Source organism: Podarcis tiliguerta (genome assembly GCF_965153285.1).
Source record: "Podarcis tiliguerta genome assembly, chromosome: 1".
NCBI classification, from domain to species: domain Eukaryota; kingdom Metazoa; phylum Chordata; class Lepidosauria; order Squamata; family Lacertidae; genus Podarcis; species Podarcis tiliguerta.
In genome coordinates, this window is record NC_139534.1 from 50,939,470 (window position 1) to 50,965,127 (window position 25,658).

The following is a 25,658-nucleotide window of genomic DNA, read 5'->3' on the forward strand; positions in this document are numbered from 1 at the left end:
AAATTTGTTGTATTTGGGGGGGGGGTTGTCTGTTTGTTTGGTTTTTGTCTACGTTTTGTTTGTTTTGAGAAGTATAGGTGATTTGTCTGGATTTCCATATATATATATTTGTATTTTCTGGTTGCCACAACCGTTTCTTAGATTGCCAAATGGGCCCTGGGGCTCACTTGATCTTCTTGTACTAAGTGGCATAATCACACTTCACCTCTGTAATATTTAAAATTTCCCTCTATTGAGGCCTGGACCTTTATCTTCTTTGTAAGAGGAGTCTAGCCAGAGTCTAACCTCCCTCTTTTTCATTGGCTTTGAATTAAGCAGATTCCAGGCTTGTCTTTTTGAAAGATAGTCTTCTGTTTTCCCCTCTATGCCCAGAAGATGGTGCTACCATACCATGCATAAATACTGGTAACTCACTTTAATGTGCAGTACAAGCAATAAAGAACATAAGAAGCCATGACAGATCAGGTCAATGGCACATCTAGTCCAGCATCCTATTCTCACAGTGTCCAACCCTACCTACCTGCCAACCACTTTGCCAACCCCCTTCTTTTACACCTGGGCAACCCTTGCAGCTTACACAGACTTTCCTTCTCCTCCTCACAGCCTGCCCCTCCTCTACTCCCTCACAGCTCGTCCCAAACCACCCCCTTCCCTCACAAGCTGCCCCTACCCTAGGCTGCCTGCCACTCACATTGTTTGCTTGCTCCTATGCCTGCTGGTCTGTCGTCACACTGGAGTTGCTGCCACACAAATTGCAGCATGATGACAGCCTTGTAATGTTATAATATAGTCAGATAAGCTTTTTGTGGATGACAGTCCTCTTCATTGGAAGTGTGAGCATGCTTGCATAGAGTCCGCTTTTATGCTCTGGCATGCTCTTTAAAAGGCAGCCTTTAAACAGCAACATTGTTAGGAGTTTAAGGTTTTAAGCCAGTATTAGGAAACCAGCTGCCCTTGAAATATTGTTGGTACTCCAACTCCTACCAGCTTGAGCCAGCAGGGACAATAAACAGGGATGATGGGAACTGTAGTTGACTGTGCTTTCCTCCTGGAGGAAACACTGGGGACACAGTGCTATCTTGCAGAGGACACTTTTCTGGATTGAAGGGTGCATGATTTATTGTGCCCCAAAGCATATCTTGGGGTAGGCTTCCCCCAGTCCTCTGGGGTATTTTTGGTACATTTCTTGGCAAATTTTGGTGTACATAGATGTGCTTGACCATGCCTTGTGCCCAGAGGAAGCTCTGGACTTGGCAGAATTGAACACCATTCCGAAGAGGAGTCTGTCTAGGATGCAGGTGTGTATGATCTGTAGCAGCCTGAAGTGTATTTTGGGATGGGAATTCCAGTTTTTACTTTTTTTATTACGATGTCACCACACATTCATGAGTGTTGCAGAAGCAGAATTTGGAATGAAGAGCGTTATTGATGGGCTTGAACATGAGCTTTCTTAAGGAAATCAAGTTGTTGAGCTTTTCTTGGGAAATCACGGGTGAAAATACCCCCTAAATAGGACATTGCAGAGGGCAGGCTTCTGTGGGGGAGGTGGGGCACAGAACCTCAGATATTTGAGTACTTTCAATGCTTTTCAATAATAATTGGGGGGGCAGGGCTGGATTTAGGTTTGATGAGGCCCTAAGCTACTGAAGGTAGCGGGGCCCTTTATATGTCCAGTTGTCCTTTGTCAACAACAAATTGTCACTTTTTTATGTTGAATATTTGCTATATGGTAATTTATGGACCTAAAAGGTATCTAAAGCCATTTACACATAACAAAGTGTGTATTTTATCAAAGTTCTAGATTCAGGTAGGTAGCTGTGTTGGTCTGACGCAGTCAAAATATATAAAAAATTAAAAAAAATGGTCCAGTAGCACCTTAGAGGCCAACTAAGTTTGTTCTTGGTATAAGCTTTCGTGTTCAGATACATGTATGCACACGAAAGTTTATACCAAGAACAAACTTAGTTGGTCTCTAAGGTGCTACTGGACAATTTTTTTATTTTTTATTTTTACATATTTTATCAAAGTAGTTGTTAAACTGAAATACAATTAAGAAGAAGTATCCAGTTTTTCTTTCCTTTAATTTTTTTTGGAGCCCCCAAAAGAGTGGGGCCCTAAGCTATAGCTTGTTTAGCTTATACAGTACATAAATCCGGCACTGCGGGGGAGGCAGCTGTCCCTTTCCTCATCACACGGTTACGCCCATGGCCTCGAAGTCGAGAGTCCCCAGTCCTAGAGATATATGATGTGGGGGAACCCCAAAGCTGATTTTGGAGTTCAGTGTGACGTAATGGACTTTTCCTTCTCCTTTTAGATTTGGAGCAAATGAGGAATTGGGAACTAGTAACCAACTTCGGCATCGTCGAGAGCCTCAGTTTTGCCAGCTCAGGCGCGCGCGCGCACACACACACAGACACACGGCTCTTTGACTTGGCCCTTCCTCTTAGGGGAAGCCTTGGTGGCTGCGCGCCCGCAGCGCCAGATGCGGAAAAGGCGCTGGCTGGAACGCCTTGCGCCAAGGTGGGCGTTGCTTCCTGGTTTCCGTCCTCAGGTACAGATCGGGAGAGGCGGAGTCTGCTTTTTCCTCTCCTGTGCCAAGGATCGGAGAGCGAAGGCAGGAGGGTGAGTCTCGCAGCCAGGCTGGTGCTTGGCTTTGCCCTAGACGAGGGACACCCACACAACACGCCATTGCAAAGTGCCGGTCCCATATTGTGACCCTAACGCCTGCGCTCGGGACAGTGTTTACACGGGAGAGTGGAGCCCCCTGTCGCTTTCACACACCCCGTAAACAATCTTGCTCCGTTGGCACTCCTTCACTGAAACTTGCAAGAGGCTTCTCTGAAGTTTGTATCTCCGGTGTAATCAGTTTCGGTTCCTGTGCAATTTTGAGCACTTGATAAATGCTCCCCCTCTTTGGCACAAGGGCGCAAGTCATCCGGCTTTGAGAGAGAAAGAAAAAGCGTGTGTGTGAACAGAGAGAGAAAGAGAAAGATCAGCAGGGCTTTGCCCTTCTTTCGGTCCTGGCGTCTTGCTCCCTTTCCTCTCTGCAAGGCTGCCCGTCGAGGGCTGAATGCCGCGCTGTGGCATTTGAATCAGGGCTTGCAAGCAGTGCCGGATTTAGGTTTCATGAGGCCCTAAGCTACTAAAGGTAATAGGGCCCTTTTTATGTCCAGCTGTCCTTTGTCAACTACAAATTGTCGCTGGTTTTTTTGTGTTGAATATATGCTATATGGTAATTTATAGACCTAATAGGTATCTAAAGCCATTTGCACATAACAAAATATGTCTTTTATCAAAGTAATTGTTGAACTGAAATACAATTAAGAAGTACAGTCATACCTCATGTTACGTTTGCTTCATGTTACGTTTTTTCAGGTTGCGTCCGCGGCAACCCGGAAGTACTGGAAAGGGTTACTTCCGGGTTTCTCCTCTTGCGCGTGTGCAGATGTGCAAAATGACATCACGGGCACGCGCAGATGCGCCACTGGGGGTTGCATTCTTTTCATGTTGTGAACGGGCCTCCGAAACAGATCCCTTTCGCAACCAGAGGTACCACTGTATATTAATAGTGAAATACAATTAAGAAAAAGTATATTAATAGTGAAATAATTATTAAGCTATTAAGGAGCCTATGCAACATAAAACATTGTTGCTGTATGTAGGTTTTATTTTATTTGTTTTTTATCTTATATTTTGGAAATGTACATCCAGGTTTTTTTTCCTTAAATTTTTTTGGGGGGCCCAAGAGAGTGGGGCCCTAAGCTATAGATCAGGCTTCCTCAACTTCGGCCCCACAGATGTTTTGAGACTACAGTTCCCAACATCCCTGACCACTGGTCCTGCCAAAAACATCTGGAGGGCCGAGGCTGAGGAAGCCTGCTGTAGATTGTTTAGCTTATACATAAATACGGCACTGCTTGTAAGCCTAAACACCAGAAACAGTAGCTTGTGGGCAGGGCGCTGCTGGATGAGGCCTCCTCCCCTGCTGCCTTGCCTGGAATCCAGGGGGATTTCCTCATATGCTTTGCCTTTGGGAAGCAATGACTTGCAGAGGAAAGAGGAAGCTGCCAGCAGATGCCCCTGAGCTCAAACAGATGAGTCCTGAGGCACCAGGACAGAGGCCAGCGCTTAATGCAGTGCTCAGCTGAGATCCAGCCTCTCAGACCAGGTATGTGTGGGAGCTCCAGTCCTCTGGCTACACAGAAGGACATAGGTAGCCATGCTCAGTGGTGGGATTTTGTCCAAGGAGGACAGAGAAATCAGAGAAAGGGCCAAGGGGTTCCAGGAGGCAGGCTTCATCTGCATAAAACTCGCAAATCTGCCCTGATATCTCAAGCTGAAGATCTCATGCAGACACCGTGGCTAGTTCTCAAGTTTCTTGAAGCATTATATTTTCAATTCGTTGCAGGAAAAAAACCAAGTCAAAGAGGTGTCTGTGAGGCAGGGCCCACCACGCCACAATATGTTCAGGCTTGACCCACACCCCATAGATTCAGGAAGTAGGGAATATTCAGCTTAGATGTAAGAGAATCTTTAAAGCTGGGACCTATTCAACTTTTGCATGAGAGCATACGGAAATTCATGTATCTGCACACAAGACTTGTTTTAGTACCAACTGCTTTGGCAAAGGAGAGAAACAGGTAGCAGTTGCTACTGGTGTGGCCAGCATTTCTCAGGCAAAGCTATGAGTAGAAAAGTGTGCTACATGGCTGGAGAGGAATGGCATGTTTGTTTGGCTTTCTAGAGCAATTTTGGGAGTGGTGTTCTTGTTTTTCTCCTCCCACTCCAGAGTTGGTCCTGAGAATAGATGTGGCTCTCTCTGTCTCTCCCTCTCTCTCTCTCTCAGACATCAAAAGCCGTGTATAATACGATTACACAAAATGCATTTACAGTCTCTCTCTCTCTCTCTCTCTCTCTCACACACACACAATTTCCTTCCCCATTCCATTCAATTATTAACATGTGCAAGGGTGAGTGATTGGGTTTCACCAGCAGTCTGCTTTGTCATAATATTCTTAGCTGTCCTGTAAGCAATGTTGGGGAAAAAAATAATTTTCAAAAGTGTGGGGAGGAGGCAGGAGGTCTGGGCCCCAGCACAAAAGACCCAAGGCTCAGGTCCGCTAGTCCACCTCTTCACCACAGCCCTAGGGGGTGGGCTTTATGGGTGAACTGTATGGAAAAAGTCACAGAGATGCCTTAGAAAAGTGTATGCCTACATTTAAAATATGTTTAAAACACTTCTCTCTCTCTCTCCCCTCCCCTTAGAAAAGTGTATGTTTAAAACACTTCTCTCTCTCTCCCCTCCCCATAATCCTGGGAAATGTAGCTATGTGAGTATTAAACTAAAGCTCGCATGATTCTTAGGGGGGTGCTTTAAATGTATGGAGCATACACAGCCTGGGAAATGGGGGCAATGTGTGGAGAAAGAAGCAGAAGCAGTGTTAGCTGTAAGCAAATGGCTGTATTGTGGGCTGGGTAAGGCTACAGAAAATACCACTACAGTTGCAGATGACATGCTTGTGAAAGGCCTAGCCTGGGTCAGTTCTGGCCACTTGAAACTAGTTGCTTTAGTTCCTTGTGTATTTAGGGAAGGAATGATTGCTCAGAATCTTGGGTCCTTTCTGGATGCAGGGAAAACGCACACCAGGTTTTTCCTTTAGCATTGGAGTAGTGCTAGTCACCATCAAATGTCATTAGCATGATATATTGCCTTCCCGTGAGTATGGTGGAGCATTGCTGCAAGTAATAGCCAACCATGTGCTTATTTCCCCCTGTTTGTTTTTTTGTTTGTTTGTTGCCCAGGGTGCCGCTGTGGTATAAACCACTGAGCCTCTTGGGCTTGCCGATCGAAAGGCCGGCAGTTCGAATCCCCGCAACGGGCTGAGCTTCCGTTGCTCTGTCCCTGCTCCTGCCAACCTAGCAGTTCGAAAGCACACCAGTGCAAGTAGATAAATAGGTACCGCTGCGGTGGGAAGGTAAACGGCATTTCCGTGCACTCTGGTTTCCAACACGGTGTTCCGTTGCACCAGAAGTGGTTTAGTCATGCTGCCCACATGACCCGGAAAGCTGTCTGTGGAAAATGCCGGCTCACTCAGCCTGAAAGCAAAATGAGCGCCGCAACCCCATAGTCTCCTCTGACTGGACTTAACTGTCCAGGGGTCATTTACCTTTAACCTTGCTACGCTTGGGCTCAGGGGACAAAAAAGTCTCTCCACCCCTCTCCTCATGAATGGTTGTTTGCTTTGTAGGCAAGCTGAGGCAGAGTTATGGCCAGCGACAAAGAGATTCTTCGTGTGGTCAAGGACTTAAAGAGTAAGTGCACATGATTTTCTTATGTGCTTCTTCCCTTTCCTCCGTGTGAGTGCATGCATACAAAGCATGATTTGGGGGTGTTTCCCCTCTTGTGTTAACTATCATGTGCACCTCCAAATCTCTGGGTTCCCCAATGCTTGCAGATATCTCCCTCTTGTTTCCCGGAGATGCTATTTTGGCTATAAACCTATTGTCCTGCCCTTCATTACAGGGCGTAGTAGGGTAGCAGGGCTGGAACATTTAATGCTTTGGAATGTGGCTTAATTGTATCCCTTTCTTTATCTAGATACCGTGACTGAGTTAAACAAAAACTACCAGGAGCAGGGACTACCGGTGACAGACGGGAGTCGGGAGCTGCAACAATTCTGTGCCCAGCTGGAGTTCCTGTTGCAGGTAAGGCACCTCTAACAGACTTGGGTTGACGATGTGATAGAAGCAGACATCGTGTGAACTGCAGCTTAAGTTGGTGCACCCCCAAAGTCTGCAGCATGTGACTCATGCTGCCCTGCTTTGGTGCCGCTCTTCCCATGAACCTTTTCTGCATCCTGTAGCAAAGTGTGGGTGATCCTCGAGGTTGTGTCATCTTAAGCTGTGTGATGAGCATCCGAGAGGGCAGCTTTTTTGTTCGTTTCTATTTTTTCTGTGCTGCCCATTAATACGAACCCAAAGGGCCTAACTTAGTTAGCTATTATTGTTCTTTCAAAAGCAAATGTATGCCCTGCCCACACAGTGCAGTCACGACGCTCGGAGCAGCTTACAAGAAGGTCAGAGCACAAGGGAAGCCCTACTGGAGCAGGGCAAAGGTCCAGCCAGTCCAGCAACTTCTTCTGACCATAGGCAACCTGATGCCCATAGAAAACCTGCAGGCGGGACCGGTACGCAGCAGCAGTCACCCTGCTTGCAATTCCCAGCAACTGGTATCCAGAGGCAAGCCACATGAACAAACCTGGACCCTAAGATCTTGGGAGGCTTGAAAGTGTGATGGGCGGCTACTGTGAAAAGGGCCTTTTTGGTGGATGCCCCTCCCTAGAGAGACTGGCCTTGAGCCTATCTTAGCCTCTTTCCAGTGGCAGGTGAAGACTTCTTCATTTTCTCAGGCTTCTTGAGAACTTTTATTCCAAGGAACCTTGCAGTGGTGTTGCTTTGTATCCTCTTCTGTTGGTTTGCTGGTGGCAACTGAAACATTTGTGTAACTTCTTGTTGCTTGATTGGTGTTGCATTTTAATAGGGGTTTTTTTTAAATATACAGTGGTGTCTTGGTTCTCAAACTTAATCCATTCTGGCAGTCTGTTCCAAAACCAAAGTGTTCCAAAACCAAGGTGCGCTTTCCCATAGAAAGTAATGCAAAATGAATTAATCCATTCCAGACTTTTAAAAACAACCCATAAAACAGCAATTTAACATGCATTTTGCTATCTAATGAAACAATTGATCCATAAAATGAAAGCAATAAACAATGGACTGCAATCACCCAATCAATAAGTAGCTGAACTGGGTCCCACACAGTCACAAAACCACAAAAAAGCCATAAAAACACAAATAAGAGAAGAAAACTTTGGATTTGATATCCCGCTTTATCACTACCCGAAGGAGTCTCAAAGCGGCTAACATCCTCCTTTCCCTCCTCCCTCACAACAAACACTCTGTGGGGCTGAGAGACTTCAAAGAAGTGTGACTGGCCCAAGGTCACCCAGCAGCTGCATGTGGAGGAGCGGAGACAAGAACCCGGTTCACCAGATTACGAGTCTACCGCTCTTAACCACTACACCACACTGGCAGACCTCAGCGTAACATTCAAAATGGAAGTGTGGCACTCAGAACAGAAGTGTAGCACTCAAAACTGAGCACTTTCGGCTCCTGATAAAAGTTCACAACCTGGAAGACTTACTTCTGGGTTTGCAGTGTTTGGGTTCCAGGTTGTTTGAGTACCAAGGCATTTGAGAACCAAGGTACCAAGGTACCAATATAATTTTATTAAGTTTTCTGTTTTACAATTTACAATTCTCATTTTACATCCTTAAGATATCAGTGACTTCCCTTCGTTTCTTTCCATGGTTCATTTTACATATCATAAATCCCTGCATATTTTACAAAAAATATACAGTGGTACCTCGGGTTACAGACGCTTCAGGTTACAGACTCCACTAACCCAGAAATAGTACCTCGGGTTAAGAACTTTGCTTCAGGATGAGAACAGAAATTGTGCGGCGGCAGCACAGCGGCAGCGGGTGGCGCCATTAGCTAATGTTAAGAACAGTTTCAGGTTAAGAATGGACCTCCAGAACGAATTAAGTTCTTAACCCGAGGTACCACTGTATACCATTCAGTATTTCATTATCGCATCCATCAAAACTTGTTTACACTGTTGAATGTATCTTAATGCTGCCAACCTTTTCAGTGTGTTGCGTTTTTAATTGTTGGGTGTGGGATACAAATAATGCAGATGAGTAAATAAAAATTAACAATGCCATTATCATTCCTCCCTCCCCGCCTCTGCTTGGTCATTATAGTATGATCTGAAAGAAAAGAGAAACCTCTTTGGGCAAAGGAAAGATTACTGGGACTTCCTGAGCCGAGTTCTGACCAGACAGCACAGTGGTGTTCATGCAGGGATGCAACATGTCACCTCCCTCGACAAAGTAAGATTGGCTGGTGCTATTAATAGTATCGCCACTATTATTTATTCAATTTCTTACTCATCCTTCACTATGTGGTCCCAGGGCAGGTTACAACCATTTTAAAATACAATGGGAAAAACAGTTAAAACAGTCCAGAGAATGGGGTGGATCCTCAAATTTGCAACTTGCGTTGTCAAAGGCCAGAGCTGCACCTTCAGTGTATGACAAAAACTACACAATAAATGTACCAGATGCATCCTTGTGGGGATAAATTTCCACAACTTGTGAGCGTTGGGGGCAGGAATGGGTACATGTGAAGAATTGGGGAAGGAGAAAGGGGGACATGGGCATAGCCAGGGGGGCAACTGCCCCCCCCCCTGATCAAGTAAATAAAGAAAAATACTTAACAAACCAACCAATTGCATCACAGGTAACTTGGTTCTGTCCCCCTAACATAAAACCTGCCCCCCAGCTACGCCCATGTCTCCCTTTCTCCTTCCCCTGTTCTTCGCATGTACCCATTCCTGCCCTCAAAATAAATCCTGGCTACGCTCCCCGCCCAGAGGTACGATGTGATGGCACTGTCTCTTCTCAACAGGGTCTGCCTGAGGCAGTGCTTTTCATTCGAAGGAGATCCTGCAGAGCAGGGATCAGGAATCAGGGAGATGCTGCACATCATTTGTTCTAGTGATCAAAAGGATGCTCATATTCACAAGGGCAAACAGCCCTTAGGGGTTATTTGATAAGGGAGCCTCCCCTAAATCTGGTGCCTTGGGCTGGGTGTGGCTGATGAGAGTTGTAGTGCAAAACATTTGGAGGGCACCAGGTTGGGGAAGACTCAAGTGTGCCTTACACCTGGACTGTTCACATATTCTTTCACATCTTACTGTGCTTTATGCAAAACTAATTTAAGAATACAGCACTGTTTTTCAATGTTAAGAGCCATACATCCATAGCAGGATAGCTCAGTTGATACTGGGATAGCTCAGTTGGCAGAGCTTTAGACTCTTAATCACAGAGTCATGGGTCTGAGCCCCACACTGGGCAAAAGATTCTTGCATTGCAAGGGGTTGGATTGAATGACCCTTGCCGTCCCTTCCAACTCTACAGCTCTGTGTTCTATGTTTGTTATCTACAATTAAGCACATGGACATGTATTTCTTAGTGGGCTGTTTTTAATGAACCACTAAGGATCGCATAGCAGCATATATATTATTATAAACAGTATATAAAAGAACTGCTGAATAATCACAGGGAAATCATGCCATATTTTCAGGGCCGGCCCTAGCATTGGGCAGTGTGTGGTGACCGCCTCAGGCAGCAAATGCAGAGGGGCAGTGGGCATAGCCCTTTGGTTGTTCCTCTTGAACCCCAAACCCAGAATTTATGCCAGGCCAGATGGGGTAGAGATGGTGTCAATAAAGAATCACCTAATGAATAGGGCAACTCTTGAAGGCTTTCCCACCTTTGAATATAAATCTGTTTTCCTTGGTAGCTGAAAACAGCCGTGGGGAAGGGCCGTGCTTTTATTCGTTATTGCCTGGTCCATCGGCAGCTGGCGGAGACCTTGCAGCTTTGTTTCATGGAGCCAGAAGTCATCAGGTAAGAGCTTGAAGGTGAAAGTGGCATGGCAGTGGGAGAGGAAGCTTGCGATGCAGGAAAACAAGGTTGCACACTATCTTCATATAGTGCAAAGGAAGAGGGCAGAACGGTGGGGAAGTTGGGATAGCACAGGGATCTCTAAGGTGACACCTGTGGGCACCACAGTGCCCTGAGATGCACACACACACTCCTGGTGGTTGTTGTTGTTATATTCCATTCATTCATTCATTTAAGGATTTATAAACCACCTTCCAATAAATGTTTCTGAAACAGAATGCAACATATCTTAGTAAAAATGGAATATATAAAACATTTTAAAATACAAACTTTAAGATAACTGCATTACAAAATTATGTATGCATTTATATGGGCCAGCTTCTTTTCTATCTCTGCGTTATTTGTTTTGAGGTTCATGTAGGCATTTTTCCCATCGTTGCTGTCGTCGTTTGGTTTGGGGTGGGGGGAGGTTTGAGCATCGCCAGTTTTGCTCTGTGAGATGAGCATTTTGTGGCACCCAGGACATTTTCTTAGATTTCCAAATGTGCACCTGGGCCCCTAAAGGTTAGAGTCCCCCAACACAATAAGTTTGTCTAAAGTCTCTGCTATGTATGTATGGTTTGCTCTTTGCAGTGAGTGGTACTACGCACGCAGCCCTTTCTTGGATCGAAAGCTGTGGACGGACATCTTGGGCTTCCTCTATGAGCTGGATGGCATGGCCTTTCACCTGGCCCTGTGCAGAGGAGACCTGGATGCTGCGTGGCCCGTGGTCTCTGAGTGAGTAGCAGGCGCTGCGTATTTTCCATGGATGCAGATACAGCCTCCCCACTCTGAGCTTTCTGAGCAAGGCAGTCAAAGGAAGTGGGCAAGGGGAGGGGCTGTATTGCATGTTGTCACCAGCAGAAGGTGCTCTTCTCTCCTCAAAATTTTTCACACCAGAGCATTTGGTTCAGGTCTTCTGCTACTTCTAAGCTTCTGCTATTTTGCAAGCGGCTTCACAGCATAAAGCCACGGAAGTGGTAAACCTCGTAGAAACAGAAAAAGTACTGAGATGCAAGCTCTGCACTAATAGAATCAGTTCAGCAAACTAAAACAGTGAAAACATCCATACAAATGCTAAAAATAACAAAACAATTTCATAAAATTGCCTTCCATAAATGACTGGGCTACACCTCCGGGAAAGCCTTCCTAAACAAAAATGTCTTCATTTAGGCACCTAAATATCATCATGGGAGACACCTGTCTGATTTCAGCTAGTAATTGATCCCAGAGAGCTGAAGCTGCCAAAAGCCCACTTTCTAGTACAGGCTAAGTGCATCTCTGGATGCTAATACTGATATCATTAGCATCCTTGCAAATCTGCTGCTCTGATCTCTTCCAGGGTTTTGCCACGATGTTCCAACCCAGCTGCTATGCACTCCAAGCAGAAGGAAGCATCCTCTGAGGTACATATTCCCCACTTCCTTGTCTATCCCATTGCAAGATACTTCCTGCCCAAAGACTCCAGCAATGACTTTGGCTCACTGGTGAGAGCTTTTCCTTTCCCTGTCATGAAAATGGATCTAGAACCTACAACCCCTTCCAGCCCAAACACAGGAGCGCTGTGGTGATCACTCTTTCCCCATTCCTGGATTAGGGAAACTTGTCTTGGTGGTGGTATGGGCTGTAGCCAATCAACACTCTCCACAGCTGGCTTTTCCTCACCTCAGATGTGCAGAGCCAGTTTTGTGGAGCTCACACTAAGAGAGGAAAGGGTACATTTGTATTAAACACTGTGGAGGCACTTCAAAACCTGTCCTCATTACTTTACAAATGTTGTGTCTGTCTTTATCTTGCTGTTGTTTAGTCGTGTCCGACTTTTCATGACCCCATGGACCAGAGCACGCCAGGCACTTCTGTCTTCCACTGCCTCCCGCAGTTTGGTCAGACTCATGTTTGTAGCTTCAAGATACTATCCAACCATCTCGTCCTCTGTCGTCCCCTTCTCCTTGTGCCCTCCATCTTTCCCAACATCAGGGTCTTTTCCAGTGAGTCTTCTCTTCTCATGAGGTGGCCAAAGTATTGGAGCCTCAGCTTCACGATCTGTCCTTCCAGTGAGCACTCAGGGCTGATTTCCTTCAGAATGGATAGGCTTGATCTTCTTGCAGTCCATGGGACTCTCAAGAGTCTCCTCCAGCACCATAATTTAAAAGCATCAATTCTTCGGCGATCAGCCTTCTTTATGGTCCGCCTCTCAGTTCCATACATCACTACTGGGAAAACCATAGCTTTTACTATATGGACCTTTGTTGGCAAGGTGATGTCTCTACTTTTTTTTTTTTATCTTTATCTTATCTCGCATTAAAAAGGGAGGGGGCTCCTAACTTGGCAAATCTTAGATTGTTGTTCAGCCTCTTGTTCACTTTTTTCATTCACAGTAGTTTAGAGGCCTTTATTCCTGGCTGTGGACCAACTTTTGAATCTAGCACCCATTGATAATACTCTAATTTTCTAGGATCCAGCCTGATCCCATCACTCTGTACTAAACAATTTATGTGTTTGTTGACCATAGGTTGGGAACTCAAACAGAGACTGCGGGAACCACCAAGGGGCCACCAAAGTTCATGAGAGCTCGCCAAGAACCACTAGTGACCAACATGCTGTTGAGTCAACTGCGGATGATCGACTCAGTGCTGGGCTGGAAAACTCCATGGAGAAATGGGTTGGGATCTGGAGAAGCAGGAAGAACAGTCTGCTGCAGATGGGTGCTCTCTTGAAGCTGAGTCATTTCATGGAAGCGGATCCAGCTGCTGGCAAGGAGGTGCAGAAGGGAAATGGTGAGCTGCAGACCCAAGTGGAGAAGCTGAGCAAGGAGCAGCCAGGAAGCATCTCTTCCATTGAGGAACGATGTTCCCTGCTTCATCAGACAGATCACTGCCTGTGTGGAAAGATGGAGAGGCCACCTACTGAAGGTGACACCAGGTGGAAGCAGGACTTCAAAACACTGATGTGGGAGCTTGCTGCTTTGCGGCAAAAGTTAGCCCAGCAACAGGAGGAGAATGCATCTCTGAGACTAGCCCTTTTGGAGGAAAACCAGCGTCTGAAAGAGGAGCGGGCAAAACATGAGCAGCAACACAAGGAGAAGATGGATGAGCAGGAAAAACAGCAGCAGGAGTTGGCCAAAACCATCAAGGCCCTCAGGGAGGCAGAGGACAAGGTTGCCAACCTGACTGGCGAATGCCAGGAGGCCTGGTCCAAGAGAGATGCCACTGAGAGGTCTCTAGAGGAGGCAGAGCAAAGGCTGAGTTCTCAGGAGGCAGAGAGGAGGAAGCACTTGGCAGACATTGAGGCCCAAGAGTTGAGGCGCCAGCAGCTGGTCTCTCGGTGTCAGGGCCTGCAGGACAAGCTGAAGGCGTGCGAAGAGAGCTTGGAGAAGTGGGAAGCCCAAGCGGTAGCTCTGAAAAGCCAAGGTGGCCAGCTGGGAATGAATGAGGAGCAGCCAGAAGGCATGAGCTGCAGGACATCAGAAAGGGAAGAACATCCAGCCATGTTGGAATGGGGTCCTCTAAGGGGGAAATTGGAGAGGAGCCTTGCTGAGATACAGGTACTAGAGAGGGAGAAGGAGACTCTTATGGAAACTCTGGTGTCCCAGGAGAAAAGTCTGGTGTTTTCAAAACTAGAGGTTCAGGACCTTCAGAAGGAGCTGTCGGCATGTCAGGAGCATGTTGCTACTCTCCGGACATCTCTGGAGGAGCAAGTGAAGGTCCTAAGGGTCAAGGAAGAAGCAGCTCAGGGTTTGCAAAGAGAGTTGAATAGCCAGTTGGCCCAGCTACAGGACGCCCTGGAGAAAAACACTACGTTGGAGGCTCATTTAGAGGAAGCGGCCAGCAAGAAGTCTCAGCTGGAAGCTCAAGCTGTTGAGGAGCAGGCCAGGCATGAAAGGACTTTGCAGGAACTAGGGAACCAGCTGGGAACTTTTGAAAAGGAGGTGGCCACACTGCAAGAGGAGAGGCAGCAGCTGCGGGCCACCTTGCAGCAAGCCCTCAACGAAAGAGAGGCCTTGGCAACACAAGCTGAGAGCATGGCTTCTGCTCTGGACAGACGGACCCAGGAGGCTACACAGCTTCGGAAAGAGCTGGAGGAGCTCAAGGCCACCAGCAAAGCACAACAGACATCCTTGCAGGAGACAAATGAAGTAGCGGCCTCAGCCCTCAGGGAAGAGTGCCTGCAGCTGAGAAATCAACTGGAACAACTGGAACAGGAGAAGATGTGGGCCACAAACATGGCGGAGCAGCTGAGCGAAGACTTGGAGCAGGGCTGGGAATGGCCCAGGGAGGAAGGTGCTCTACAGAGGACATGGCCTCCTTCTGTCACTGTGCTGGACTCGGCCTGCGGGGCCAGAGATGAAAAAGGCAGGGATCTGGTCAGGAAGAGGGGCATCGCTGAGGAAAACAGCCATGGAGGAGCAGGGTCACGGCCAATGAACATAGAGTTTCTTCAGGTCGATGGGCTGCAAGATGCGGCAAGTCCTGTCAAGAAAGGAGCCGGTGCTAAGCCTAGTGCAGAAGCCCATGGGAAGGTAAGGGACTCATGTTCCATGTACAATGTGAAGATACATGAGAGTTGAGAAATAGTGTGCTACTGATCCTGACCATATGGAGGCACTGCCTACAACTGGCATCCCTCTTCTCCAGTGAGAGAAAGTCTGCGGAAGGGGTAGCCAATGTGGTGGCCTCCAGAAGTTGTTGGACTGCAACTCCCATCAGCCCCAGCCAGTGTAGCCAGTGGCCAGGGATGCTGGAAGTTGGAGTTCAACAACATATGGTGGGCACCATGTTGACTAGCTCACATGTATGGCAAGTCAAAATAACTATGAAGTTTGAGTTTTATATGTCAGGTGCTGAACTCTTAAATTTGGGGTGAATCTAGAGTTTCACCTAGGACTCAGATTTTAGGCAGTCCTCAAATTTATGTGGCAAAACTTGAATTTCAATACTCAAATCTGGAAATTGAAACTAAACATTTGGTCTCTAAAAACCAATCCCCTAATTCTGATTTATTTTTTCAAAAATAAAATCAAACCGTTAACTTAAAAGCTACGTTTCTCTGTAGCATTATTTCAAGGGGGGGGGCATTGGAGACAGGAACAAACAGTGTGTGTATCAGAAAAAAGTAAAACCATTTTTTCTATGCAAAGTCCTGGCATGCTGGTGAAGCTCCAGGCCAGAAAGTATTGTGAGCAAAAATATAGGCTCATTTAGAGTGCTGGGCAAAAAAAGCAGCTAAGTAAGTTCTGGAGTTTAGCAGTCCATTACCAATGGCATTTTCTGAAGGAGTGCTACCACAGCAACTTCATTTTGCAGATGCTGCTACAGCCTTGAAAACGCAGCTGTCGAATTTGAAGCCTTGGCAATACCCCCACCGTTGTATGCTCCTGGGTTTGTGTGATCTCTCTAACTGGGACCCACTGATTTTCTATTGTGCTTCCCCCCCTTACCTGATTCCCCTCAGTGTCTAACTCACCATCTGAAGAAAATGACGGCTGATGTGCAGCAAGCAAAGCAAATGTTTGCTGCCAAGGAACAAACGATGATGCAGCTGATGGAGCAGCTGAGCCGGTGAGAGCATGAGCCTATTTCATTGGATGGTAGGTTTAAGGGAAGGGCTGTAGCTCAGGGAGAGGGCAGGTGCTTTGCATGGAGAAGAGTTCATATCCCATCTCTGGTAGGACTAGGAAGACCCCTGCCTCAAACCCTGCGGAACTGCTACCAGTCACTGTACTGAGATAGATGGACCATTGGTTTGACTTGGTGTAAGCGAGTTTCCTGTGCTCCTATAAAGCAGGGAGAGGGAATTAGATCTGGCCAGTCACCTGTCAATCACCTGATGTCATAAAATGTCAGGTGATTCAGCTGCAAAGAAAGAATTGTGAGTGCCCTTCGTGTGCTCCAGGTCCTGTGTTAAGGAAATGCTGAAGAAATCATATATTATCAAACTCCAGGATTCTTTGAAACAGGCCATTGCAATTAAAGTGGTTCGAAACAACAGATGTTCACAGTGTGTATGTATTCAGTAGTTTCCTTTTCTCCTGCTTAGGTCTCAGCAGGAAAAAGAACAGTTGCTGCTTTTGCTGGAGAAAAGCCGACAGGAATCGGAGGAGAAAGAGAAGAGGTACAAAGAGGAGCTGTCAGAACAGGGGGAAACCATTTGCAACATGAAAGGAAAACTGCTGGAGTTACTACGGTGAGTAAACTGAGTCCATGAGGAGCAGAGGAGAAGGGAGCCGCACTCCCTTCATGCTACTGGCTTTGGAAATGCGGACTAGGGGACTGGGGGGAGGGGATCCCACAAAGATCAAAACACACTAGATAAGCTAGAGACCAGCCAGAGCCTCATCTTCCCAGCTGGAATCCTCAGCTGCAGCACAGTGATAAAGAGCAACACACGTACAAGCACCACAGAATAGCAACACAAAGCGTAGTATTCAGTTTATTAAGATCAATACAACTGCAATCTTATGTATAGGTTCCTGGGAGTGAGCTGCATTGGTACTTACTTCAAACTGCATAGGGTCAGCCTGTAAAACACATTGAGTGCATTTCTTGAATTTACAATGGGCTACAAGAGATGATCTATAATTCTTAAAAGGCTCCATCTTTTGTCATGGGCTGGTGGCGGTCATTAGCTGCCTATTGAGCTAGAAAAAGTAAAATTCTCTGTCCTCCCTTTTCTTCTTTAGGGAAAAAGATGCCCTGTGGCAAAAGACAGAAGGCATTGCCTCCACAACAGTATCTCCAGCTCCTCAGAACACAGGGGTGTGTGTTCAGTGCAAAAAGGATTTCAGGCTCATGTCGCGCCGATACCAGTGCAGGTAACGTCTGTCCTATTATTGTTGTTGTTGTTATTAATTAAATTTATATACTGCCCATCACCCGAAGTTCCCAGGGCAGTTCACAACATAAAAATACAAAATGAGAACACAAAATACATGATAAGAACAAGAACAAACCAATAGCCCCTCTCCCACAAACACATTTAAAATGACATTGGCTGTTTAATTAGCCAAAGGCCTGGGAGAAGAGGTGTACCGTATTTTTCGCTCTATAGGACGCACCCGACCATAGGACGCACCTTGTTTTAGAGGGGGGAGAACAAGGGGAAAAAATTCTCCCCCTCTCTGCACAGTGCCCCTTCAGCGAAGCAGCAGGAGAAACGGAGCCCTTCCATTTCTCCTCCCGCTTAGCTGAAGGGGCACCTACCCTTCAGCGAAAGGAACCCGAAGCCTCCGGAGCGCAGCGGGAGCTCCCACTGCACTCTGAAGGCTTCAGGCAGCTATCTTTGAAGCCTGGAGAGCGAGAGGGGTCGGTGTGCCCCTACCCCTCTCGCTCTCCAGGCTTCAGCCAAGCTTCCCTCACCACCAGCCCCGGGGAGCAGGTCAGGTGGCTATCCCTGAAGCCTGGAGAGTGAGAGGGGTCGATGCGCACCCAGGCTTCAGCTCTCCAAGCTTCAGCAAAAGCAACTCGAAGCCTTGGAGCGCGGAGGGAGCGCTACCTCTGCACTTCGGAGGCTTCGCATTGCTGTCGCTGAAGCCAAGGATCCTGCATTTGTTCCATAGGATGCACACACATTTCCCCTTAATTTTTGGAGGGGAAAAAGTGCGTCCTATAGTGTGAAAAATACGGTATTTTTGCCTGGTTCAATGTAATGAAGGTGCCAGGCGAGTCTTCCCAGGGAGAACATTCTACAAATGGGGAGCCACTGCATAAAAGAAATAGCTTGTGTTCAGTGAGGAGGACCAAGTGTGCAGGGCCGGATTTAGGTTTCATGATGCCCTAAACTACTGAAGGTAATGGGGCCCTTTATATGTCCAGCTGTCCTTTGTCAACAACAAATTGTCACTGCTTTTTGTGTTGAATATATGCTACATGGTAATTTATGGACCTAATAGGTATCTAAAGCCATTTGCCACTGTTGCTCTATGTAGGTTTTATTTTTTTTTTTTTATCTTATATTCTGGAAATGTACATCAAGGATTTTTTTCTTTAAAAAATTTTGGGGGCCCCAACAGAGTGGGGCCCTAAGCTATAGCTTGTTTAGCTTATACGTAAATCCAGCACTGCCAGTGTGCCAAGGAGAAACAGAACTTTAACCAGGAATTATGCTATTTCCTCCCCCTGTTCTGTTTTTCTGCCCTACTGGATCCCACAGCATGTGGGAAAAGGGGGCTGAACCAGAGAATGGCCCTTCCCAGTGAAGAATACCCCTGCAGATGGGTTCAGATGGGTCTCTTTGGTCTAGGTGAGAATGTGACACCATCAAGTGACGGAACATCCCAGTGTGTCCTTTTGCATGCGGGGACCTCTAGAGAAGGCTGACGTATATCTCCGTTGGTAATATTAGATAAGTTATGCATATCGTTGAAGGGCACTCAGATGCAAAAAGGCTGATCACTTTTCGAGATTTAGGCACCATTCTTCTGTTACTACAGCCTCAATTTGCATTAGCTTTTTAGGCAGCTGCACCACAGCTCATATTCAGTTTCTGATCAACTCGGACTTTTCACCTGAAACAAGTGAACAAGCGCATCATAAATTAAGTGGCAATACCCTAAAACCACACTCTCATATCCTCTCCATCTCAAAAGCCTCTTTTTGTATCTTTTTCCTTGTACCATCATCCCATAGTGTGAGAAAGCTAGCTGTCAACAATTTCAGGTGCCCAGGCTGTGTCTCACGTGATGTTTCCCATTTCTCGTCAATTCTTCGCATGCTCACTTGTTTGTAAAAACCACAATGTCTTGTTTGGATCACGACTTCTCCTTTCTACAGCTGCTGTTTACTAATGAAGGGTCTCCAGTAGTGGCAGGGCCTAACTTGATGGGACACACATCCCCAATCAGATCTATCATCTCTCTACTTTTTAAATCTCCTGCCTTGCCTTTAAAAACTTGTATAAACTCTTTGTTTACAGGGCAGCTGGATGCTCTGAAAGTTCAGTGCTGGTGACATGCCAGCCACCTGCCATCTTATTGTGTCTAGAGGCATCTATAGACAGATCCTGTCAATGATCCAAGAGGACCAGGCCACTTCCAGCTTTTGAGACCTCTAGTCATAATGTGTGTAGTGCATTATCATGACTATTCAGAGCAGGTCTGGATTTTTAGCCCTGCCCTTTATGTCAGCTTGTTACAGTTTGTGGATAGAACTGGATAGTGAACTTTAAATAACAGCTTTGCTCTGCTGGCCAAAATTGATCAGGCCTGCAATGCACAGCATAGGATGCTTTCTTTGGAAAAAAAGGAATGCAAGGATATAAAGATAAACAACCGGACCAAAACCTGAGGTCTTCCTTTGCAAGGAAATATATGGACAAAGAACCAGACCAAAAATGAAAGTCCAAAACTTTGTTGCCTAACAAAATGTTACACAGCTTTGGATGTTCTCACCCTTGTGAAGAAAAACACTGAAAAGGAGAAATAGAGATTAAAGTGAAGGAATTACTCAACCTAGCACACTAACCCTAATACACGTGCACACGCACACACACACACACACACACACACACACACACACCAAGGAGTGAGGAAGTACATACAGAAAAGAGTGTCCTGGCAAAGGAGCCTGATAAAATTAGGAAAAATAAGTAAGGCGGGAGAAAGAAGTGCCATGGTCACATCTTGCCAGAGGCGGAGCAAGGTGGGTACAGCAGGTGCAGTGTGCTCCAGGTGCCATCTTGACGGGGGTGACATTCCGCCCCCCCTCCCGTGACTCCCAAGCCTACAGCGAGCTGGGGAAATGGGGGAGCTGCAAAGCAGCGCACAAGGCAAGCCTACCTGCTAGCCATTGGCTGCCCACGGCTTTGCAGCTCTAGCTATCTCAGAGCTACAGCCACAAGCAGAGGATCCTGCCGCCAGCCATACAACGCTCAAGCACCGCTGTCGGCAAACTGCCTGTCGGTGCATGCGCAGCACGTAGCAGCGTCACGCATGCACCGTACATATGGCACATGCGCATGTGCTGTACATACGGGCAGTTTGCCGCCCCCTGCCCTGCACTGAGTGCCAGTTAGCCTTCCTTTGCCCCTACATCTTGCCTTTTGAAATCTCTGTTGTGCAATTATTTTCCAAATTTGCAGTCCACTTTGTGAATTGGTGCTTCTCCAAATTGGCATTAAGAGGGATCTGTTTTTATAGTCACATAGCCTGGCGAACAAAAGTTCTTTCCCATAGAACCCATAAAGCCAACTGACTTGTGAAAACAGCATTCTTCTCTGTCAAGATCCAGATGTAACTTGTCTTGAAATTGTTCTCTCCACTTGCATGGGAATGTCCTCTATTTGCATAGGCCCACAGCTTCTGCATTTTAAAAGTAGCAGAATGCAGATTGCTTGCATCACAGTTCACACGCACAGCAAATCTTGTTTGTTTCTTAGCCCTCTGTAAGGGAAATCTCTCTCATGCAGACACACACAGAAAGGTAACTGTTCCATTCTGGTTGCCCTGCTGTCACTAGGGCTAGAACTATTTCTTATCAAATGTTGCTCTTTAAAGCTCACGACTAAAATTTTCAGTCCAACTGGGTTAAAAACACTGCTTACTTAATTTCAAAAATAAAAGGACAGAACAGAATTTGAGAGATATGATACATATTTTTAAGAAGCATTATATAAAGCATAAGCATACATGTTGTTAATAAACATTAACAAAGTGGTTTCCTGTGTGCACTCTCTTTCGCTTTCTCTTTTTTTAAATATAATTTTTATTAGTTTTTTTAACATATCATTTTCAAAAGTAACTAAACATACTTTTACATCTTATTCAAATTTTTGACTTCCATCAATCCTGTTTGAAAATTTTCCAATCTAATCTCTCAGTATGCATTTCTTATTCTCCCTATTACATTTCAAACTCATAACCAATATATCTATCTTTTTATACTTTGTAACACTTCATATATTTCTCCTTACAAAACTTCTTGTAATCCTACTAGCGTAATTTGTTGATTACAGTTGCTCTTCAAATAATTCATATACTTCTTCCAATCTTCTGTAAATCTCTGGTCCCGCAGGTTTTGAATCCTTCCTGTCATTTTGTCCAATTCTGCATAGTCTATTAATTTTGTCTGCCATTCTTCTTTCATCAGAATTTCTTCTTGTTTCCATTTCTGGGCTAATAATACTCTTGCCGCAGTTGTTGCATATAAAAACAATTTAACATCTTGCCTATTAATATCCTGACCTATAATACCAAGTAAAAATGCTTCTGGGTTTTTAAAGAATGTGTATTTCAACATCTTTTTCATCTCATTATATATCATTTCCCAGAAGTTCTTTACTTTTTCACATTCCCACCCTCTTTCGCTTTCTCAGGTTGTGTCGGAGCATGGTGTGTCATGCCTGCTCGGTGAGCAGCGGGCACAAGGAGCGCTGCTGCCTTCCCTGCTACCAGAAGAGAAATGGCCAAGGCACCTGACCAGACTCAGAGGGCTCAGCAAGGCAACCCATTCCACCCAGTGGTACAGACACTGCAAGTCTAGAAAATGGCTCCCTCCCTGTGGGAATGGATGTGACTTCTGTTTGGGCATTGGTTGCAGGCTACTCCAAATGAAGAAGAGCATATGGCAGTCAGGGACATCGTAATGATAAGCGGCTTAGAAATTAAATTTGTATCAGGGGTGACTCTAAATATTCAGCGGGTTCCAGTGGTGTAGGAGCATCTCTCATTCTTTCCAGATCCAACACTATTAGTTAGAAGTCTGTTTTTATCTGGCGTTTCTGTGAGGCATGCAGCCAGGCACTCAGATCCAGCCATTTGCCTTCAGCCCCTGCAGCTGAAAATTTCCCAAATATATTCTCTTTGCGAGATAACATGCATTGACCCAACAAACAGTTGCTGTGGTTGGTTGGAGGTGCTGGGGACAGCAGGCACATGAAGCATGGATAAGGGCATCATCCCAATGAACTGACACAGTCCATCATTAAAGTTGAGCATATGGAAGCTGGCAAACATGGGATCTGAAAGTGAGCGACTTCATAAGCAGTTGCCCTGTTCTCTCTCAGCAGCATCACAGAAGGAGAAATTTTGTGGGATAATGCTGTGGCTACGCCAAATTCCCAAGCTAGTCCAGGGAAGCATTTTGCTTCCTACTGTACTGTTTCCCACTGCAGGTGGTGGGAACTCCTGAGGCAGCTGGGAAGATGACTGATCAAGAAGAATTAGGGGAGGGGAGGAGTCCCCATCGCCACCATGGATGGCAGGTGTCATGTCCCCAGTTCACTGTACTTTATTTTTACTCTGAAGATCACTATTGGAAACTGGAATCCATAATTGAATCATGTAATTGCTGTGGAAGAAATTATTATTTATGGGGTGGAGCATTCAGAAATTAAATTTTAAAGAAAATCATTTGGGTGGTTTTTGTGTTAGTTCTTTTCCTTCCTTTTTTGTGCAATAAGACATACTTTGTAGTGTTATGTTTCTCTATAATAGCAAAGGAATCCATAACAACAACAAAAATGTCAATAGGTGTCAGCTGCTGCAGAAACGGTGACATTAAAATGTAGTCTTTCTCTCTCCCCATGCCTTACTTTAGCAAACAAGGTGGCTGGGGGAAGAAGCTGGTGGATCAAGCTACCTGTGGCATTTGAAATGTGCTATTAAATCCTCTATGTGAATGTCAGGAGGGACACTGGTGGCTCTGTGGTTTAAACCACTATGCCGCTTGGGCTTGCTAATTGGAAGGTTGGTGGTTTGAGGCCCGGCGACGGGGTGAGCTTCCATTGTTCGGTCCCTGCTCCTGCCAACCTAGCAGTGTGAAAGCATGCAGTGCAAGTAGATAAATAGGTACCGCTCCAGCAGGAAGGTATACAGCGTTTCTTTGCGCTGCTCTGGTTTTGCCAGAAGCAGCTTAGTCATGCTGGCCACAAGACCCAGAAAAACTGTCTATGGACAAATGTTGGCTCCCTCAGCCTGTAAAGTGAAATGAGCACCGCAACCCCAGAGTCGTTCGCAACTGGACTTAAATGTCAGGGGTCCCTTTACCTTTACCTGTGTGAATGTCAAGTTTTATTGCTCACTCTTAATGTTCATATAAAGAAGCTGCAAGAGGCACATGCCTAACCAGGGCTTCAATTTGATCAACCCAATAAACTAGAGTGGAGGCGCACAATCTTTCTCCTGGTGACCACTTGAAACGGGCCGTTTACATGACTTGGTTACCATCCCATTTCACCCAAGAGATCCTTCCCTAAAGTTGCCAAGTCAGCAGCATCCAAACTCTAAAACTCACAGGGCAGGGTCTAGTGACATCACAAGTTCCCAAGATTCTTTGGGGGAAGCAGTGGCTGATTCTGCTTTAAATGCATTGTGCAGATGGGGCCTGATTAGCCTTGCCTTATGAGAAATAAGAACTATGTCCATGACACTTTCTCAGATTTCAAAATGGACCCATTGTCCTGAAAAGGTTGGCAACCCCTGTAAGCTTTTCCCTGCCCTATTTTTTAAAAATAGTGCCAGTCTAAGGTTGTATTCTTCCCATAAAATGGAGCGGCTACTCCAGTTTATTTATATTCTGCAATATTTCTATACTGTCGTTCACATAGTTCAAACCAGGATGGAGAACCACCTTTCTTCCTCTGTGCTTTTAACAGCAGCTGGATCTGCAAAGATTTCCATGGCATAAAGACCAGCACGATCAAAAAGCATGGGAGGAGCTGGTAAAAAAGAAAGAAGATATGGCAATCTTAGCTGAAACAGATTGCCTAAGAGCACTTGGCCCTAGAGAGCTGAAGAATAAGAAAATGTACCTTCAGCACATCCTCCATCCTGCTCTTTCTCTCTTGTCTGCAACTGTGAGGCAACTGGGTGCAACAGTGGGCAAGGGAGATGCCTCTTTGCCAACCATTTGTTCCCCTCTGCAGGCTTCCTGCTGTTCTTGCAAAAGGCTGCTTCAATGAAATCTCTTAAGCAAGAGGTTTCCCAGTGGCAGCTGCAGAGGAAATGCAGAGCCTGTGAAGGAAGCATAGTCTGTACCTGTAAACATATTAGGCCTGTCAGGTAATTAAATAAATATAAAGGCAGGGACCATGTCTACACAGAAGGAAGCCCCACTGACTTAGAATGTGTGGATAGGGTTGCAGCCTTGTTTGCTTAACTGCAGAAGTGATTAAAACTACAGGCATCTGCAAATGATTAAAATAATAGCTCTGAAGAATGAGACAAAGCATGATTTATTTGCAGAAATGATGCACAGGCAGCAGGCACCATCTCAGAAGAGGTGTCCTGTCCTGGGTGAGAAAAAAAGCAAGATGCCTCTACAAGAGTGATCAGATGCAGTGTTAGAAACAGAGATACGAAAGCTAGGAGCTAAATGGCACCTTAAATCTAGGTTATGGGTGCAACAACAGAATGTCTAGACGCCCTTTTTATAACAAGAACACAAAGCTGGAAATGAATGAACTGCAGCTGAAAACTTGTGTTCATTTTTCGAGGCCACCGAGAGCTAAATGCTGCCTTTCTGTACGACCAGCTGAGAGGCGGAACCTATCAGCTTGCCTGACGTTGCAGTAATCTCTTGGAAGTTGAGCGGGGAGGAATTTCTCCTCCCACACCCTCAGGGCCAGAAGTGGCAGTTTTAATCTGAAATCTTAGACGCAGTACTGCGGTCCAGAGCTCAGAAACTGCTCGTGTTTATGAAATTCCCTTTTCACAAAACATGCCTGGAACAATGGGAATTTCGAACACTGATTGGATGCCACTGAGGTTGGAACCCCTGCACTTTTAATAGCTGTGTAGAAGAAAGATTTTCAGCAGCCAACTCTATTCATGAAAGCAACATCTGCTAAAATTCCCTCTTTTATATAGCTATGAAAGGTATAGGAGCCCTGTCCTTTCTTTCGCCTGGGTGGGCACCATAGCTCCTTGGCCATGAAAAGTGTCTCTACCGGCAGAGTTGAATGGTGAAGCTCAGAAGCCCTCCCAAATGTGCCTGTTGAGGAGATCTGAAATGTAGCATCACCCTCCCAGGATGCCTCTCTCAGCTGTGATGCGTGAGGATGATGTCAGCTGTTTACAGTAGGTGAGGAGGATGTGGGGGCTTTTCTCAAAAACCAGTTGGGTAACAGCTGCTCTGGCATCCCGGAAATGACATCTGC

General features: G+C 45.9%; 1 protein-coding gene across 4 annotated transcripts; it reads left to right on the forward strand.

The window, feature by feature from the left end:
• The first annotated feature begins 1,620 nt into the window (after window positions 1–1,620).
• Window positions 1,621–22,911, forward strand: RUFY4 (RUN and FYVE domain containing 4). 4 transcript variants are annotated; one of them, XM_083430404.1, is made up of 12 exons: window positions 1,621–1,649; window positions 6,249–6,312; window positions 6,599–6,705; window positions 8,823–8,951; window positions 10,426–10,532; window positions 11,163–11,306; window positions 11,911–11,974; window positions 13,081–15,087; window positions 16,020–16,126; window positions 16,605–16,751; window positions 17,248–17,379; window positions 21,876–22,911. In XM_083430404.1, the coding sequence occupies exons 2-12, from the start codon at window positions 6,267–6,269 to the stop codon at window positions 21,976–21,978; spliced, it is 3,093 nt and encodes a 1,030-aa protein (XP_083286530.1). In that variant the 5' UTR covers window positions 1,621–1,649; window positions 6,249–6,266; the 3' UTR covers window positions 21,979–22,911. The 4 variants fall into 4 exon arrangements, with proteins under 4 accessions (XP_083286530.1, XP_083286528.1, XP_083286529.1 ...); XM_083430402.1 differs by lacking the exon at window positions 1,621–1,649 and adding an exon at window positions 2,446–2,622; XM_083430403.1 differs by lacking the exon at window positions 1,621–1,649 and adding an exon at window positions 2,769–3,148.
• The last annotated feature ends 2,747 nt before the right edge of the window (window positions 22,912–25,658 follow it).

Coding starts and splice junctions, on each gene's coding strand:
- RUFY4 (XM_083430404.1), top strand. CDS start 6,267: ATGGCCAGCGACAAAGAGATTCTTCGTGTGGTCAAGGACTTAAAGA. Junction 6,706..8,822: donor AGCTGGAGTTCCTGTTGCAG/GTAAGGCACCTC, acceptor TGGTCATTATAG/TATGATCTGAAAGAAAAGAG. Junction 17,380..21,875: donor TCGCGCCGATACCAGTGCAG/GTAACGTCTGTC, acceptor TCGCTTTCTCAG/GTTGTGTCGGAGCATGGTGT.